This window comes from Oryctolagus cuniculus, chromosome 12 (genome assembly GCF_051225735.1).
Source record: "Oryctolagus cuniculus isolate XC-2025 breed Fujian yellow rabbit chromosome 12, ASM5122573v1, whole genome shotgun sequence".
NCBI classification, from domain to species: Eukaryota; Metazoa; Chordata; class Mammalia; order Lagomorpha; family Leporidae; genus Oryctolagus; species Oryctolagus cuniculus.
This window is the reverse complement of record NC_142878.1, coordinates 99,874,010-99,889,760: the sequence shown is the minus strand read 5'-3', so window position 1 is coordinate 99,889,760 and position 15,751 is coordinate 99,874,010. Positions and strand designations below refer to the sequence as shown.

At 61.8% G+C, this 15,751-nt stretch overlaps 1 protein-coding gene across 1 annotated transcript; it reads left to right on the top strand.

Moving 5' to 3' along the window:
- Positions 1-1,776: 1,776 nt before the first annotated feature.
- Positions 1,777-15,406, top strand: IDH2 (isocitrate dehydrogenase (NADP(+)) 2). Its single transcript, XM_002721491.6, has 11 exons — positions 1,777-1,984; positions 8,670-8,761; positions 9,465-9,630; positions 11,782-11,942; positions 12,037-12,180; positions 12,633-12,769; positions 12,937-13,088; positions 14,341-14,453; positions 14,587-14,684; positions 14,811-14,903; positions 15,147-15,406. The coding sequence occupies exons 1-11, from the start codon at positions 1,870-1,872 to the stop codon at positions 15,232-15,234; spliced, it is 1,359 nt and encodes a 452-aa protein (XP_002721537.1). The 5' UTR covers positions 1,777-1,869; the 3' UTR covers positions 15,235-15,406.
- The last annotated feature ends 345 nt before the right edge of the window (positions 15,407-15,751 follow it).

Genomic DNA, 15,751 nt, shown 5'->3' with positions numbered 1-15,751 from the left:
TGGGGGAGGAGAAGGCCATGGAATGTTCCTAGTAGTTCTGATTGTGTTGCCCCAGGCAGTAGGGAGCTACTACAGGTGCAGAGCGACTGCCCAGGGCACTGCCCAGGGCCTGTGTGCCCGGCGTCAGCGGGCGGGGGAGGGGAGGTGCGCGGGCTGCTGGCCGGGAAATCACTTTGGAGGTGACCATAAATAGCTCTGTTGTCATCACATCCCCCACGGCCCTCTCCTCCTCCTCTGTTCCCACTTCTAATCATGGCATTGCCGAGGGATGGGCGCCTGCGTCATCGACCCCTCCCCTCGCCCCGCCCCGTGCCCGGGCGGCTGAGCTCCTGAAGATTCCATCCCCTCCACGCCCCTCTCTGAAGTTCTGCCCCTCGGGAGGGTCCCGGGAGGCCAGCGCAGGGCCAATCCCATGCCGCGTGTCCCCACATCCCCTCTGCGCTGTCGCCTGGCTGAAGCTCCGCCTGGCAGGTCTCTCCCCTCCCAGCCTGCTGTCTGCGTGTCCCCACGGAGAACTTACTAGACTCGGCGCCGAGCAGATCGGGACTCTGGGCGGCGCTGCCTCTTGCCACGACTCTGAGACTGGGGTCCCCCATGGAGAGGAACTGGGGAGCCCACACGGGCAGCGGCAGAGCCTGCTGCAACCGCAAAACTGAATCTGCCTCTTCGAACCCGAAGGGTCCTCAGCCCCATTCTCCAAGTGTAGTGGTGTGGACCCTGAATTCCAGGGATACCTGGCTGGCCTGAGAGCCAAATGCCAGATGCTTCCACCGTCTCTGTTAGTGTTTTATCCGGCGACCCAGTGTAGGGGTCGATCTGGAACAGGCTGGCCCCCTGGAGGGTTTTGAAGGAGGCACCGGGCTTGGGGGGGGGGGGTGCTGGCACAGCTTGCCGCATCCCAGGGTTCTGCAGGGCTGGTGCTGGGGAGGGAACCGTCAACATCAATAGTTCAAGGTGGCTTTCCTGGCGCAGCTCCACCTGGCAACGCTGACCACGGAGCCGCGGAGGGGGACAGCTGGGCTCCTGGGCCCGGACGCCTGCTCGCGGTTGCAGGGAACTGGTGATTGGGAAAGTGAGAGTGGCGGAAGGGGGCAGGAGGTCAGCGATTTCCAAGGAAAACCCAGCCCTGCTCTGGTATCTCATTTCAAGAAAAATGGGCGAAGAGAGAGACTTTGTTTGTGGCAAAACCAATCCCCACGGTCCTTTGCACGCAAATAGACAAAAATGGACCCGTGGATCCGTGGCCGTGCTGCGCGCTGCCCTGTGGAATGCAGGGAACACCTGCAGTGGCCATGGGCACCGAGTGCGCCCCCGGCCCTGGATTTCCGTAATCTCCTAGCAGCCCTGTTATTGCTCCAATTCCCGTTGGTCCACTCGGTTCAGGCTCCCCGAGGTGGATTCCAGGGTGAGCCTGCCGGGAGCCTGGGTGCCGGCGCTCCGAACGCAAGGACGCAGACCCCACGCTGGGCTGCTGCGCCTCGGGTCCAGGGCCTTGCTCAGGTTTGCCACTGGGTTTGGATGGATGGGTGGGCAGCCGACGCCTGGTTGATACAGGGCATCCCGGAGCGGCTGGCCTCTCGCAGGCCGGGGCCGGCCTCACACTCTCTCGGAGGAGAGCAGGCCGCGGTGCGCTAGGAGGCACCGGCCCGGCGGCGGCGGCGGCGGCGGCGGCGGCGGCGGGGCCGGGTTCCCGCGAGGCCCTCAGTGGGGTCGGGCGCGCCAGGCTCCGCCCCTGCCCCGCCGAGGCCCAATGGGGCGGCGGGCGCCGGCAGCCCCGCCCCGGCGGTGTGCGGCGGACCGCGGCGGCAGCGGGAGGCTCGGTGCGCGCTTGGAGCTCGCCGGTTCCCACCGTGCGCTCGCCTGCTCGGGATGGCCGGCTACCTGCGGGTCGTGCGCTCGCTCTGCAGAGCCCAGGGCTCCGGGCCGACCTGGGCGCCGGCGGCCCTGGCGACCCCCACCTTGCAAGAGCAGCCACGGCGCCACTGTGAGTGCCGCGCGGGGGGTCCGGGCGGGCGCGCGCCTGGAGTCGCGACGTGGCGACTGGGCCGGAGGCGGGGGCTGGGGAGCGCGGCACGCGAGCCCGGGGGCGGCGGCGGGGCTGGGGTGAGCGGAAGCCTGGGGGGCAGCCTCGCTGAACGCGCCCCACGCCGGGCGCTTCCGGGCCGCCCCGGGAGCAGGGGGTGGCGAATTGAAGGACAGGGGCAACTGGTGGCCCGGGTGTTTGCTGGCCCAGCAGAGGCGCGGGCTCGGGGCTGCCCTGCGCCCGCGGGGATTCCGGGAGTGGGGTCTCTGGAGTGTCCCGGGCTCGCCCGGCGGGAGGCGCGCAGCCGAGGGGGCCGGAGCGCCCCGCTGGCTCCCGGGGCAAGAGGAGGGTCGCGGCGCGGCCTCGCATAGACAAAGGCGGGCGCGGGAGGCGTCGACTTCCCCTTCCTTTTCTGGCGCGCTCTGAGCCCTCCTCGCCGCCACCAGGCCCACGTCAGCTATTTTTGGAGCCCTTGCTCGACAGCTGGAGGAGAGAGCTTTGCGTTTTCCCCTTTGTTTGGCCGCCACCCCCTTTTCGCCTCGCTGGCTGCACTGGCGGCTCTATCCAGAGCTGTTGCCGCCGGCTCTAGCCCGCCCCCGCCCCCGCCCCCCGCCCCCCGCCCCGGCCCCTGCCCCGGCCCCGCCGCGGAGACCTGGCAGCCCGCGCGCCAATGCTATTTTCTCCAGTGGTTCCCACAGTCTCTGGGGGAATTTTAGGTCCCTGTTGGGCGGGAAGACGTGGTCGGGGCATCCCCAGTGGGACGTAGGCCGAGCTCCCCTTCCCAGGGCGAGTTGCCCTTCTGCGTGTGGGCATCCAGCTGCTCCTGGCCCGGGCTGCCCAATGCCAGGCACAAAAGGCGGGGGACACTGTGGGACTCTTGGCACCCGTCTGATGCCTGTTGCTGGGGAAACTCCCATTCAGACCCTGGCAGGAGTCCTTGGGGTGCGCCCTGGGGGGTGGGCAAGGGAGAGGGGGTAGGGCCCAGGCCTGGCCTGGCTCCGGTAGGGGTAATCTTTAACAACCAAGCGTGGGAGCAGCTGACCAGAGCAGTGGGTGGAGAGGAGGGGAGGGGCTTGGCCCCCAGCCCGGCGCCCCCCTCCCTCCACACCCCTGCCTGCCAAGGAGAAAGGGTGATTTCTGCTTTTGTACTCCTGGGATCTGCCTCAAAGGAAACCGGGCCTTCAAGATCCCAGCATGTTCAGCAAAGTATGAGAGAGGCTAGTTACTGCCTCCAGCTCTCCCTGTTCACAAGAGAAAAAGGAAAGCGAACAGAAAACAAGAAAGCAGAGCCCCTTTGGGGCCTGAGCTTGGATGCCCTGGAAGACAGCAGTCCCTGCGTGAGCTGGTTTATTAATGGAGAGAATGCCCGGTGTTGGAGCTGGACACGGGGCCATACAGTCGACAGCCCTGCCAGCACGTCACCCAGCAACACTGCTGGAAACAGAGTTCTTGGCATTCCCCCCATGACAAGGACAAAATACTTTTTGGCTAAAATAGCCTTGCATCTCTGCTGCCTGGTGATTCCCGCCTGCGCCTCCAACTGCAGCCCCGCAGGCCTGTAGCGACTGCTGCTGGCGGATCTGCCGAGTTGCATCCTGGAGGAGGGAGGGCGCGGGAATGGCTCCTCTAGCCTGCCTGTCTTCCACGGCCAGCCCAGCTCTGCATTTCTTTGCCAGCCTGGCCCCTTAAGTTTTCAGATCTTGGTAGCTTGCTTGTGTGCTGCGCTCTCCAAGTTCAAAGTTTTGCAGACTCACCAGGAGAAAGTTTTTATCTGTTCCCTGCTGAGTCTTGTTCAAGCCTGTCAGATAAGACACCCCCCACCCCACCCTTGCTTTCCCCAGAGCTGTTCTGGGTGCCTCTGTTTGGGTTCAGTTGGTATTGAAGGCAGATCTCTCTGGAAAGCCTGGGGCTGCTCCCCAATCTCTCTGAGGTTGAGGCCTCTTAGGCCAAGTCGGTTCAGGGCAGCAGGTGCTGCTAGCAGCTCTCTGGTGTGCCCTGAGGATTATTCTCTATAAAGCCACCTTACAAGTGCTAGCAGAGGGCCAGGGCTTTGAGGCAGCTGTTTTAGGATGCTCGCGTCCTACGTTGGAGAGCCTGGGTTCCAGTCCCAGCGCCACACTCTGATTCCAGCTTTCTGCCAGCGCACACCCTGAGAGGCAGTGGCGATGGCTCAAGGTGTTGGGTCCCTGCCCACCGTGTGGGAGACCCAGATTGAGTTCCAGGCTCCTGGCTTTAGCCTGGCCCAGCCCTGGCTGTTGTGGGTATTTGAGGGGTGAACCAGCAGATGTGAGCTCTCCGGGGCAGGTGCGTGTGGCCTGGCTGGGACGCGCCCTGTGCCTCTGGTGCAGTATGCCAGTAAGAACACACCGCCAGAGAGTGGGCCAGGAGGGCAGCCCTGACCGCAGACCCATTTGTCCTTCATACGACCTTTATCCATGCCTGAAACAAACCCTGTGCTCCTACAGTGTGCCAAACACCTTGCAGGGTGTGAGGACTGAGCTGGGGCCAGGCCAGCAAAGATTCCTGACCTTAGGGCTCTGACATCCCAGTGCAGGAGGGACAGATGATAAGCAGGAGGTGGTACTGGGCTCTGTGGGCTGGGAGCGGGAGAAGGAACCAGCAGGGAAGGGGTGTGAGTGAGTGCTGGGACAGGGCTGTCAGCCAGCCAGGGCCCCAGGGGATGAACTGTTGGGGGGCAGAGGCAAGGGAAGAGGGACCTACAGGTTTTCAAGGTGTGCACCGTGGAGAGTGACGGGAGAGGGGGTGAGCGGGTGCGGCTCCGAGGCCGTGTTTGGGCACCTGGAGCGCCTGGCCTCACCCTGAGTGGAAGGGGCAGTGCTGGGTTGTGAGATGACTGCTGGGATCCTGTCACTTGTTCCCAAGGGCACCCTGACCTCAGGGACCTGGGGAAGAGGGTGGCTCTAGCCTGGGTGGTGGCGCTCCGGGTCCTGAGCCCTGGTTGGGTTCGAAGTGTTTTGCAGCAAGAGCCAGTAGGGTTTTTTGATGGCTTGGATGTGGGTGTGGGAGAAAGGGGGGACCAAGGGTGCTGCCAAGGAGCATCCTGGAGTCGCTAACAGCACTGCTGCCCCGAGAACTGGGGGCTTCCTCGCCGGGCCGTGCTGGCCGGGCAGGCCCTCTGCGGAGAGCAGCGGGGCAGGCACGCGGCTTCTGCTTAGACCACTGCCTCCCTCTGGGAGCCGCGTGCAGATCCTGAAAGCAGGGGTGGGCTCAGAACCCTTCCTCAGAGTGGGGGCGGGGAGGCGCTGCCCGGCGGCCCTCCTGGGCTGCACTGATTCTGTCCCACCCTCTGGCCAGGAGGGCTGTGCTGGTCATCTCCGTAGACGCGTGGTGGCCGCTGCTCCCGCATCTCAGGTTGCTTGTCCCCACTTGTCTCCCTGGAGAGGGGCAGGTGGTGGCTGCCCCATACAGGAACAACGGGCAAGGCTCTCATACTCTGGGTCAGTCCAGGGGGCACACGGTGGGTGGGCGTGAAGGAGGAGGTGCCCCCAACCCCCCGGGGAGGGGGTGGTGGTTATACGGGCAGCTTCTTCTTTAAGAAGCAGTACAGCCGGAGTCTTATGTTCCTGCTTTCTTTCTTGTTTGGCTCGTTGATTTTTTTTTTTTTTTTTTTTTTGGTAACCTAAAAAGGTAACCTACAATTGACCCAGTAGTGCTAAGCACTGGTGGGCAGCCATGGCTCCCTCCCTCTCATCTTGCAGAGGGGAGCCCCTGAGGCTGTTAACCGCAGCTTCCTCCTCCCTGGGAACACCCCTCCCCCCATCGCCTTCACCTACTCTGGGCGCCCCGTGAGTAGAATCCTCTGGTGTTTGTCGGTTCATCCTCTGATGGGCACACAGGTAGCTTCCAACCTGTGGGCTGTCACGAAGCCCGCCGCCTGTGGACAGCGGGATAGATCCCCGAAGTGGCTCTGCCGGCCCGCTGGGCGTTTTCTGTATTTACTTGTTCCCACCAGCAGAGTCCCAGTTTCTCCACATCCTTGCTGGCACTTGCTGGCTTCTGATTCTTTTTCTTTTCCTTTTTTTTTTTTTTATAAACAGTGCCATTCGAAATGAGTGTGAGGACAAGGCGAGGAGGAATCTCATTTTTGCTTTTGATTTGCGTTTCCCTAATGAGGAGCAGTGTTGTGCATCTTTTCATGGCTTTCTTAGCCCTTTGGAGAGGCGTCGATTCAAGTGTTTCGCTCGTTTATTGGGTGTATTGAGGTTTTTTTTTTTTTTTTTTTTTTTAATCTAATTTTTAAACTTTGGTCATCAGTGAAGATTTTTTTTTTAAGTGACTACCTGGGCCCCACCAAATGAGCCTGCAGTTGGCTGGGCTCCCATGGCTGTGAGCTTTTCTGCTTTGGGTGCTTTGCTGGGATTGGGGGGTGGGCGCAGCACCCTGGCTTGGACCCCTGGGCTTTCCCTTCCACACTCACTCCCCCATGGTGCTTGACACCTGGCTGTTGAGTAAATAAGTAGGCCCTGTGATCTTGACCTTGAAACTCCCCAGAGAAGAGGTGTGGTGTCCCCAGTCTACAGGTGGCTGTGCCTGGCTCAAGGGACCGATGGGGTGCCCAGGTGGAGGCTGGAACCTGTGGAACCAGCCCCGGCCGGTCTCTCCTTAGGCTTCCTGATGAGGCTGATTCTGGCCTTGATTCGATTCCTAGATGCACCTGAAAAGCAGAAAGCCAGCTCCGCAGCTCAAGGTCAAGGCCAGAAAAATTTGCAATTTGGGGAAGGGTGGAGGTCCAGCAGTGTCCACCTTTTGTTCCCCAGGGGATGGGACATTTCCAGTCCGGGTCTGCTCTGACCCAGGGCTTCCCGGGGCTGCACTGGAGCCGGGGACCTGTGTGCTTCGGGTCCTGCCTCCGACATCGCCATCGCCCTGGGTCTCATTTTCCTTCCTGAGTGATCTCCACACTCCTGATGGATTAAAAAAAGAAATCTGTTTGCCTTTGTGTGGGAAGTAGTTTTGCTACACGTGATTTAATGTTTGTCTTAGCGGTCAGAGATGTCCCTGTGAGTCATGGCTTGGGGTGTCGTAGGAAGATGACATGTTTGAGATATGTTAGGCTTTGGTTGCTTTTTGTTTTTAGTGTGCCTAGGAGATCATGCCGAGTTTCTGTCTCTCGCTGTCAGGTGCTCAGTTGTCACTTCCTGTGACTGTTTTCTCTCTCTTTGTTTCCAAGATTTATTTGTTTATTTGAAAGGCAGAGTTACAGAGAAGAAGGGAAAGAGAGAGATGAGACAGAGAGGTCTTCCCTCTGCTGGTTCATTTCCCCAACCAGCCACAACGGCTGGGGCTGGGCCAGGCTGAATCAGGAGCCAGGAGCTTCTTCCTGGTCTCCCATGAGGGTGCAGGGGCCCAAGCTCGCGGGCCATCTTCCGATGCTTCCTCATCAGCAGGGAGCTGGATTGGAAGTGGAGCAGCCGGGGTGGGGGTCTTGAATAGGTGCAGGTGTTACCTGCTCCACCACAGCACCGACCCCCGACTCGGTTTTCAAGTGGGCATCTTGCCTGTCTCTGATGTGCTGCGTATTGGGGTGGGAAGACGCGTAGCCACACCTGTGAGGACCCGGCGTAGCCTGAGCGCGCAGGGGCTCTGAGAGCCAGAGGAGTGCCCTGGCCTTCCTGTCCCGGCTGCACTACCGGCTGGTGAGGGTCGCGATGGCCCAGGCTCTGTTTTATTTCCTACCTTCCGTGCTGCTGTGTCTCAGGTTTGGGTACTCGGGGTCCACCTGCTGCAGGCCAGGGTCCAGCAACCTTGTCCCACGCAACCTGCACACTGATTAACTAGACCTTGAGCTTTCTTTGGAGTTCACGTCCCAGAACCTTGGTTTTCCCCATGCACTGAGACTTTTCCCTAAAGAACTCCCTCTTCCGTTTCCCATCACTGTCTCCCTGGACCCTGGTTAGCCACTGGTCCAGTCCTCTGATGCTTCTTCGGGGTGGGAGGGCTGACCTTCCCGAGCCAGTGTGGCCTGGGGACTCCGACCCCCCACCCACAGGGGCCGTCTCCTGGCCTTCATGGCTGAGGTCCGGGTCAACCTGGCTCTGCTGATTTCAAGGGGGGGGGGGGTAAAACCGAGCCTCAGTTTTCCTACCTTTAAAATGGGGATGATGATCCCTCCCTTGGGGGTAGTTCTGGGAATTCAGTGGAATCGCAGGTGATGGGTGCTCAGGCACATAGCGGGCCCTCGCTCTGGTTGGGGCTCTCGGGTTGCAAGCAACAAAGTTTGTGACTGGAGGACCTTGGAAGGATTTTGTTGGAAAGGCAAAAGGTCACTCAGAGTCCCGGGGGACACGAGAGAGTTGAGTCTGGGACAGCTGGCTGGCAGGAGCCCGTGGGCAAGGCGGCCCCAGCTGCTGTCACTCATCTCTGTGCTGCTCTTTGCCTTCAGATTCCAGGCGAGAGGATCAGATGGGTGAGGCTGGCCTCAGCCCCCTGGCCAGGGGTGGGATGTGCCTCCTCCTGGCTGGGCCTACCTGGCCATACCCACAGGGCCCCGGGCAGGCAGGACACCGCTTCTGTGGAAGGCAGAGGGGACGCCGAGCAGCCGGAGCCCTGGCTGTCCTCCACTCCCTCCCTGGTGAGCGGTGGGGCTGGCCGGGAGGCTGATGGCGCTGGCTGTGCCTGGTTCTAGATGCCGACAAGAGGATCAAGGTGTCGAAGCCGGTGGTGGAGATGGACGGGGATGAGATGACGCGGATCATCTGGCAGTTCATCAAGGAGAAGGTAGAGCCCCCTCCCGTGGCAGCTGGCGCTCAGCCCCACAGGGTCCCAGGGTCACCTGTCACCCTGGCACGCCTGTCTCTCCTCTTCCGTCCAACCTTGGTTCACGCCTGCACTGGTAGGGGTGAAGTCCTCGGGCCAGAGCCTGCTCGCTTTCCTGGACGTGGGCAGTTGCAAAGCTCAGCCTGAGTCACAACATCTCGCTCCCTCTGCATCTGCTGTGTTTCCTCGAGAACACACGAAAGGGACTGGGGCTGGTGTGCAGAGAGGTCCCCCGGGGTGGCTGCGTGGCCTTTCCCGAGTAGCCGTGGCGTGGGTGTGCCCAAGGGAGTGTGCTGTCCACGTGAAGCCACCGCCCTGCGTTGTGTGTGCCTCCAGCAGGGAAAGGTTGGGATTGGCCACTTCCACCTGTGAAGGTCTCAGCACAGTTGGAGGACAAAGCGGGAGCCCATTGTATAGAGAAATCTGGGTGGTCTTGGAGTTGCTGGGCCGCGGCCTGCTCTGCCTACCCCTCCCCAGAGCCCCGGCCTCCTGTGGGCCTTGGCCAGGTCGCACTGACGAAGGACTGACCCTAACCCTGCGGGGCGCCCCCTCCGCCGGCTTCCCTGCCCCTGCCCCGGCTGCCGAGCCCTGCCATGGTCTAGAGACTTCTGCTCAGTCACCGCCTTCTGGGCCGGCTGGCGCCTCACTCTGGCTCCGTCCCCAGCTCATCCTGCCCCACGTGGACGTCCAGCTCAAGTATTTTGACCTCGGGCTCCCGAACCGTGACAAGACGGATGACCAGGTCACCATTGACTCCGCCTTGGCCACCCAGAAGTACAGCGTGGCTGTCAAGTGTGCCACCATCACCCCCGACGAGGCCCGCGTGGAAGGTGCGAGGTGTGGGGGCAGCACTGGGGAGGCGTACGGGCACTGCCGGCTCCCCACGTCGGGGTGGGAGGCGGTTTGGTTGTCCTGTGGCTCATCTTGGGACCGAGAGGTAGGGAGTGCTTGGAGCTGGGGCTTTCCTGGGGCTGGCAGCACGTGGGGCTGGGGTGGTGGGGACAGGCAGGGGACCCCCGTCTCCCCGGGAGGGCCTGAAGGTCAGTGGGACTCTGAGGTTTCTGGAGGAGAGACTGGCAGAGGCGTGGTAAGGGGTTGGCCTTCGGGTTCGTGTCTGGAAGCAGCCGAGCTCCACGTGCCCTGGCTCTGGGCCACTGCTCCGTGGCTGTGGCAGGTGTTACACGGAGGGACGGCGAGGACAGTGCTGGCCGATACTTGAGGCTGTTTTGCAGGCAGTTTCCGGAGAGAGCTGGGAGTCAGGAGCCCCCAGGAATCTGGGGACTTGCAGGGGCCCTCCCATCAGACTCACACTTGGGTGTCCCCGCCCCGTGCTCCCCCCCCAGCCTGACTGCCTGTCCTTGCCTCTCAAGGGTGCCAAGAAATGGCCTCAGTGATAGTTCAAGAAAGGGTGGTGTAGGGTGGGCACTGTGGCTCGGTGGGCATATCCCAGGGACTGGCGTTGTGGTGTAGCAGCTGACATCCCATATGGGTGTGGGTTCGAGTCCCGGCTGCTCCACTTCCAATCCAGCTCCCTACTAATGTGCCTGGGAAAGCAGTGAGAAGATGGCCCAAGTGCTTGGGCCCCCGTAGCCCAGCCCCATGGGAGACCCAGAAGAAGCTCCTGGCTCCTGGCTTTGGCTTGGCCTAGTCCTGGCCATTTGGGAGAGTGAACCAGTGGATGGAAGATCTCTCTCTCTCTCTGTAACTCTGCCTTTCAAATAAACAAATAAATATTTAAAAAAAATACACATATCCCATATCAAAGTGCCATGTGAGTCCTGGCTGTTCCGCTTCTGGTCCAGCTCCCTGCTGATGCATCCTGGGAGGCAGCAGATGAGGGCCCAAGTGCCCAGGCCCCTTCTACCCAAGGGGAACCCAGATGGAGTTCCTAGCTCCTGGCTTTGGCCTTTCCCAAGCAGCTGGGGAGTAAACCTGTGGATGGAAGATCTCTCGTTCTGTTTCTGTCTCTCTTGCTCTACATTTCAAGTAAATGGGGAAAAAAATAGAAATAAAGGGTGGTTTCGGAGCTTCCGGGTTCTCTCTCCCTGTCCCTGCAGCTGGGCTGGCTGGAAGGATGCAAGCTCTCTAGGGCCCTGGTTCGACCTGGCCATGCAGGATTGTGGTCGTGTGGCACTGGGCTCTTTTGGGGGTGTTTGAGTCCTCTTGAACTCTGGAAACTTATGGATCCCCACCATAAGGGCAGTGGTCATGTGATCACCCCTGAGCCAATCACTGAGAGCAGGGTGGGGTGAGGGCTCTGATTGGCTAAACTGGGATACACACAGCCAATCACAGTGACTTGGGCAGTGGCAGTGCCGATGGCCGCGCTGGGGCTCTGGCGGGAGGCAGTGTGCAGTCGGGGTTTAGAGACAAGCCTTACTTCCACATAGTACACAGGAATGAAAATGGCCTTGGGCGCGCACCACGGGCCAGGTACAGAAATCATTTAGCCCTCACGATGAGCCAGGAGGCTGGGTGTTATCCACCCTTTGACTTCACAGCTCAGGCCGAGCCTCTTGTATAAGCCTCACCGACTGGGCAGCGGGTTGAGCCACTGAGCTTGCTGGCAGCCCGCGTCAGAGCAGTGGTTCAATCCCGGCTGCTCTGCTTCTGACCCAGCTCCCTGCATGTGCACCTGAAAGGCGTGGGTGAGGGACCAAGTGCTTGGGGTCCCTGCCGCTTGCTTGAGACAGCCCCAGATGGAGTCTGCACTCCTGCTTTGTAGCTGTTTGGGGAGTGGCCCAGCGGATGGAAGCTCTCTCTGTCTCTGTCTCGCCAGTAAATAGATAAATCTTAAAAAAAAAAAAAAAAAAAAAATAGTGATCGGCGGAGTCCAGAGCCCACGCATTTGCACTCCGGGTGCTGCTGTACCCCCCACACCCCGATGACTTTCAGGGCCCCTGCCTGGCCGCGTGTTCGCCTGAGCATTCTGGTTGGCAGCTGGGGGCTGGAGAGAGCCCACTTCCTCTCCGTCCTCACAGAGTTCAAGCTGAAGAAGATGTGGAAGAGTCCCAATGGGACCATCCGGAACATCCTCGGGGGCACCGTCTTCCGCGAGCCCATCATCTGCAAAAACATCCCCCGCCTCGTCCCCGGCTGGACCAAGCCCATCACCATTGGCAGGCACGCCCACGGCGACCAGGTAGGGCGGGCCTGGAGACGGAGCCTGCCACCTGGGTGCCCCCCTGCCCGCTGCCACCAGAGCCCCGGGCCTGAGCCACCTCCTGTCCCTGCAGTACAAAGCCACAGACTTCGTGGTGGACCGGGCGGGCACCTTCAAGTTGGTCTTCAGCCCGAAGGATGGCAGCAGCGCCAAGGAGTGGGAGGTGTACAACTTCCCTGGAGGCGGCGTGGGCATGGGCATGTACAACACCGACGAGGTGCGTCCCGTTCGGGGTTCTGGGCTCCCACTCCAGCCTCCAGTCTCAGGCCGGGAAGCGGCAGGAATGGCTGCTGGCGGCTCCAGGCTCCGCCCTGCCAGCCTTGCGGGTCACATGATCACCTCTGAGCCAATCACTGAGAGCAGGGTGGGGGTGGGGGCCTCTGATTGGCTAAACCGGGATACACACAGCCAATCCTAGAAGAAGGAAGAATTAGCCCCACCCAGCCGCTTGGTCTAGGAATTGGGGATGGGGCAGTGGCTTTGCAAAGCGACATTGGGTGGGAGGTGCAGTCCCGGAAATGGCAGCTGCTCTCGTCGTGTCGCTAGGGCTAGTAGTGTGGTGGAGGCCGGGATGCTGTTCCTGGAGGTCTGGGCCTGCTGGCCCGGGAGCCACGGCCGAGCTGGCAGTCCCCAGGCCGGGGACCCAGCCAGGCCTTCTCTCCCCTGCAGTCCATCTCAGGTTTCGCGCACAGCTGCTTCCAGTACGCCATCCAGAAGAAGTGGCCGCTGTACATGAGCACCAAGAACACCATCCTGAAGGCCTACGACGGGCGCTTCAAGGACATCTTCCAGGAGATCTTTGACAAGTAACAGCCTCCCGGGGACCCCGCTGCCTTCTGTGTTGCCTTAATATGGAGGCGGGGGTGGGGGAGTGTGGTCCCAGGACCTCTGGCTCAGCCCTGGCGCTCAGGGAGAGGCACCCAGGCCTGCCAGCCTCCCGCCTTGCCCCCGCAACGCACCCTTGCTCTCCCAGGCACTATAAAACTGACTTCGACAAGAACAAGATCTGGTACGAACACCGGCTCATTGACGACATGGTGGCTCAGGTCCTCAAGTCTTCCGGCGGATTCGTGTGGGCCTGCAAGAACTACGATGGCGATGTGCAGTCGGACATCCTGGCGCAGGGTGCGCTGGCCGGGCCCTGCTCCCTGACGGGGGACGGGGCGGCACGGGCTGGGTGGGTGGGCTCTGCAGTCCCCTTAGGTAGAACGGAGAGACTGTAGTGGCGTGGGACTCGCTGCAGCCCCCCTGTGGACAGCAGGGCCAGGTGCTCCCTTGGCATCCACGGGAGAGAGGATCACAAACGAGGCTTGTACTGGTGCATCGCCAAGGCTGCCCTTACAGGGAGTCACGTCCCAAAGACCTGGGGTCCTTCCTGTCTGTGGTGGGCGGGGCCAGGGGACCCAGGCGGGACGGGATCAGGCAGGACCGCCTTCCTCTTCCCATCACGGGGAGGACTTTTTGTACAGCAAACATTAGCAAACTCCCCATATTCAGCTGCGCACCCCCATCAGAGTGCCTGGGCTCCACCCCAGCTTTGCCCCTGGCCCCCAGCCATTATGGGCATTTGGGGACTGAACCAATAGATGGGAATGCTCTCTTCCTCTCAAGTAGAGAATAAGAGTGTAAAAAAAAGGGGGGGGGGCAAGAGCAGGGAAGATGGTGAGAGGGGCCCCCGTGCAAGGCCCGGACAGGGAGGAGCAGCTGGGAGTGGGGAGGTGGGCGAGGCTTAGCCTGTGCAGAGGAGGCAGGGGGCTCAGCGCGTTGTGACGCGTCGGGCTTTGCTGGGCAAAGTTCGCCAGAGCAGTGCCCCTGGGCCGTGCAGGGACCAGTGAGGCTGGAGTTGGCCTCGAGTCCGTGGGCAGTGGTGAGGGTAAAGGCCCCCCGCTCCGGAGGGGCACTGCCCCAGCGGAAGTGGAGCAGCCGCTTCCCTTTGGAGCCGTCACCACTCTTGCCTTGGCAGAGGTGGGGGGTGCATCTGAAGCCCCCCCCCGAGTCCTTGACGCCAGAACAGGTCACCCAGGTGGACCTCGGCCTTTGGGAACATTTGGAAGTAGATCTGAAAGCTTGAAAGGCGCTGAAAAAGCCCAGCAGAGAGAGCGGTGATTGGGAAAGCACTCACAGTGGGGTTCTCTGCTTGGATGAGCGTTCTGGCCCTGAGCCAGGCGGGGTGGGCAGCCTCGGGGGACGCGGCCTGGAGGCAGGATGCTGATGGGTGTTGACATGCTCACGAGTGGCCCCTGGAGACCCACAAGGGGTGAGGGGCTGGGCTGTCCGCACAGTTACAGCCAGGGAGGGCGGGTGGAGACAGCTGCAGACTGCCCAGGGGGCAGGGCTGAGGCGCTGACACTGAGTGGAGGGTCTTTCTGCCCTCCAGGCTTTGGCTCTCTGGGCCTGATGACCTCTGTGCTGGTCTGCCCGGATGGGAAGACCATCGAGGCCGAGGCTGCCCACGGCACGGTCACCCGTCACTACCGGGAGCACCAGAAGGTGAGTTAGGGCCAGGTGTATGTGTGCTGCCCGTCTCCGCCAGGGGCCCACACCTGCTGATGGCTCCAAGGGCCGGGGCGAGGGGAGGAGGGCTGAGCCTCGCTTCCTCATCGCCTGCGACCCCTGCGCACAGGGCCGGCCTACCAGTACCAACCCTATCGCCAGCATCTTTGCCTGGACTCGGGGCCTGGAGCACCGGGGGAAGCTGGATGGTAACCAGGACCTCATCAGGTGTGTGCAGAGGGCGGGGCCTCAGCTGCTCCCCCCCACCCCCCGCTAATTCGCCTCCGGGTGGGCTCTGGATCTTGGCCGGGGGTGGGGGCCCAGCCAGGGCCTCATTCTGCCTGTGCCCTGCAGGTTTGCCCAGACCCTGGAGAAGGTGTGCGTGGAGACGGTAGAGAGCGGTGCCATGACGAAGGACCTGGCCGGCTGCATCCACGGCCTTAGCAAGTAGGAGATGGGGTTGGGGGTGGATGGGGGCCAGTGGGTGGCAATGGAGGGGCCCCCTGCAGCTCCCCTGTGGGCTGGCTGGGGCGGGTCCGCAGCCATGAGGGGCGGCTCCTGCCCAGCCCCTGTCCCGGCCCCGCCCGCCCCACCTGCCCCGGTCTCCCCGCGCCGGCCTGGAGCGCCTGTGCCCAGCTCCCTGTGCCTTGGAGCCGCGCAGGCCTGACGAGGGCGCTGTTCTCTCGGCAGCGTGAAGCTGAACGAGCACTTCCTGAACACCACGGATTTTCTGGACACCATCAAGAGCAACCTGGACAGAGCCCTGGGCAAGCAGTAGGGGCGCCCCCGGGGGGACGCTCTTCTAACGGGCGTGCGTGTGCGTCTCCCTCACGGCCACGTGCGCGGGAGCAGCGTGTCTTACCTCAGCCAGCCGTCTTTGGCACACTGTAATTTATATCACCCTGGGGACACTTGGTGCCACATTTAGCTACTAAAGCGCTCTTCGTAAAGCCGTCTGCGTGTGTGTCCCTGCTGGTGGCGGTGGCCCTCCTCCCGGCACCGGGGGCGGGGCGGCGATCTGACCTGTGCCATTCCCTGGCACCACCGTGGCGTTCCTCTGCCCGTTGTCGGGGTCAGGGTCTGCTGTTTTTCTGGGTCACTTGTGTTTTGGTTTTACCCTAAACAGCTCCAGGCCTTTCTTTGCTTTCTCTCTACCAAGCACGGGGTTTAGAAGGGGTGTGTGTGTGTGTGTGAGTGGGGCTCCCTCGTGGTCTTGCTCGGTGGTTCCCACACTTGGGCCCGTTTCGGCCACATGAAGGCAAAACTGAAAAGTCAGGTTGTAGAGCGTTGCTCTA

Excerpts from the sequence above, each read along its gene's own strand:
- IDH2 (XM_002721491.6), top strand. The coding sequence starts at position 1,870 with ATGGCCGGCTACCTGCGGGTCGTGCGCTCGCTCTGCAGAGCCCAGGGC. Across the intron at positions 11,943-12,036 it reads GGCACGCCCACGGCGACCAG|TACAAAGCCACAGACTTCGT; the intron begins GTAGGGCGGGCC and ends CTGTCCCTGCAG. Across the intron at positions 14,904-15,146 it reads TGCATCCACGGCCTTAGCAA|CGTGAAGCTGAACGAGCACT; the intron begins GTAGGAGATGGG and ends TTCTCTCGGCAG.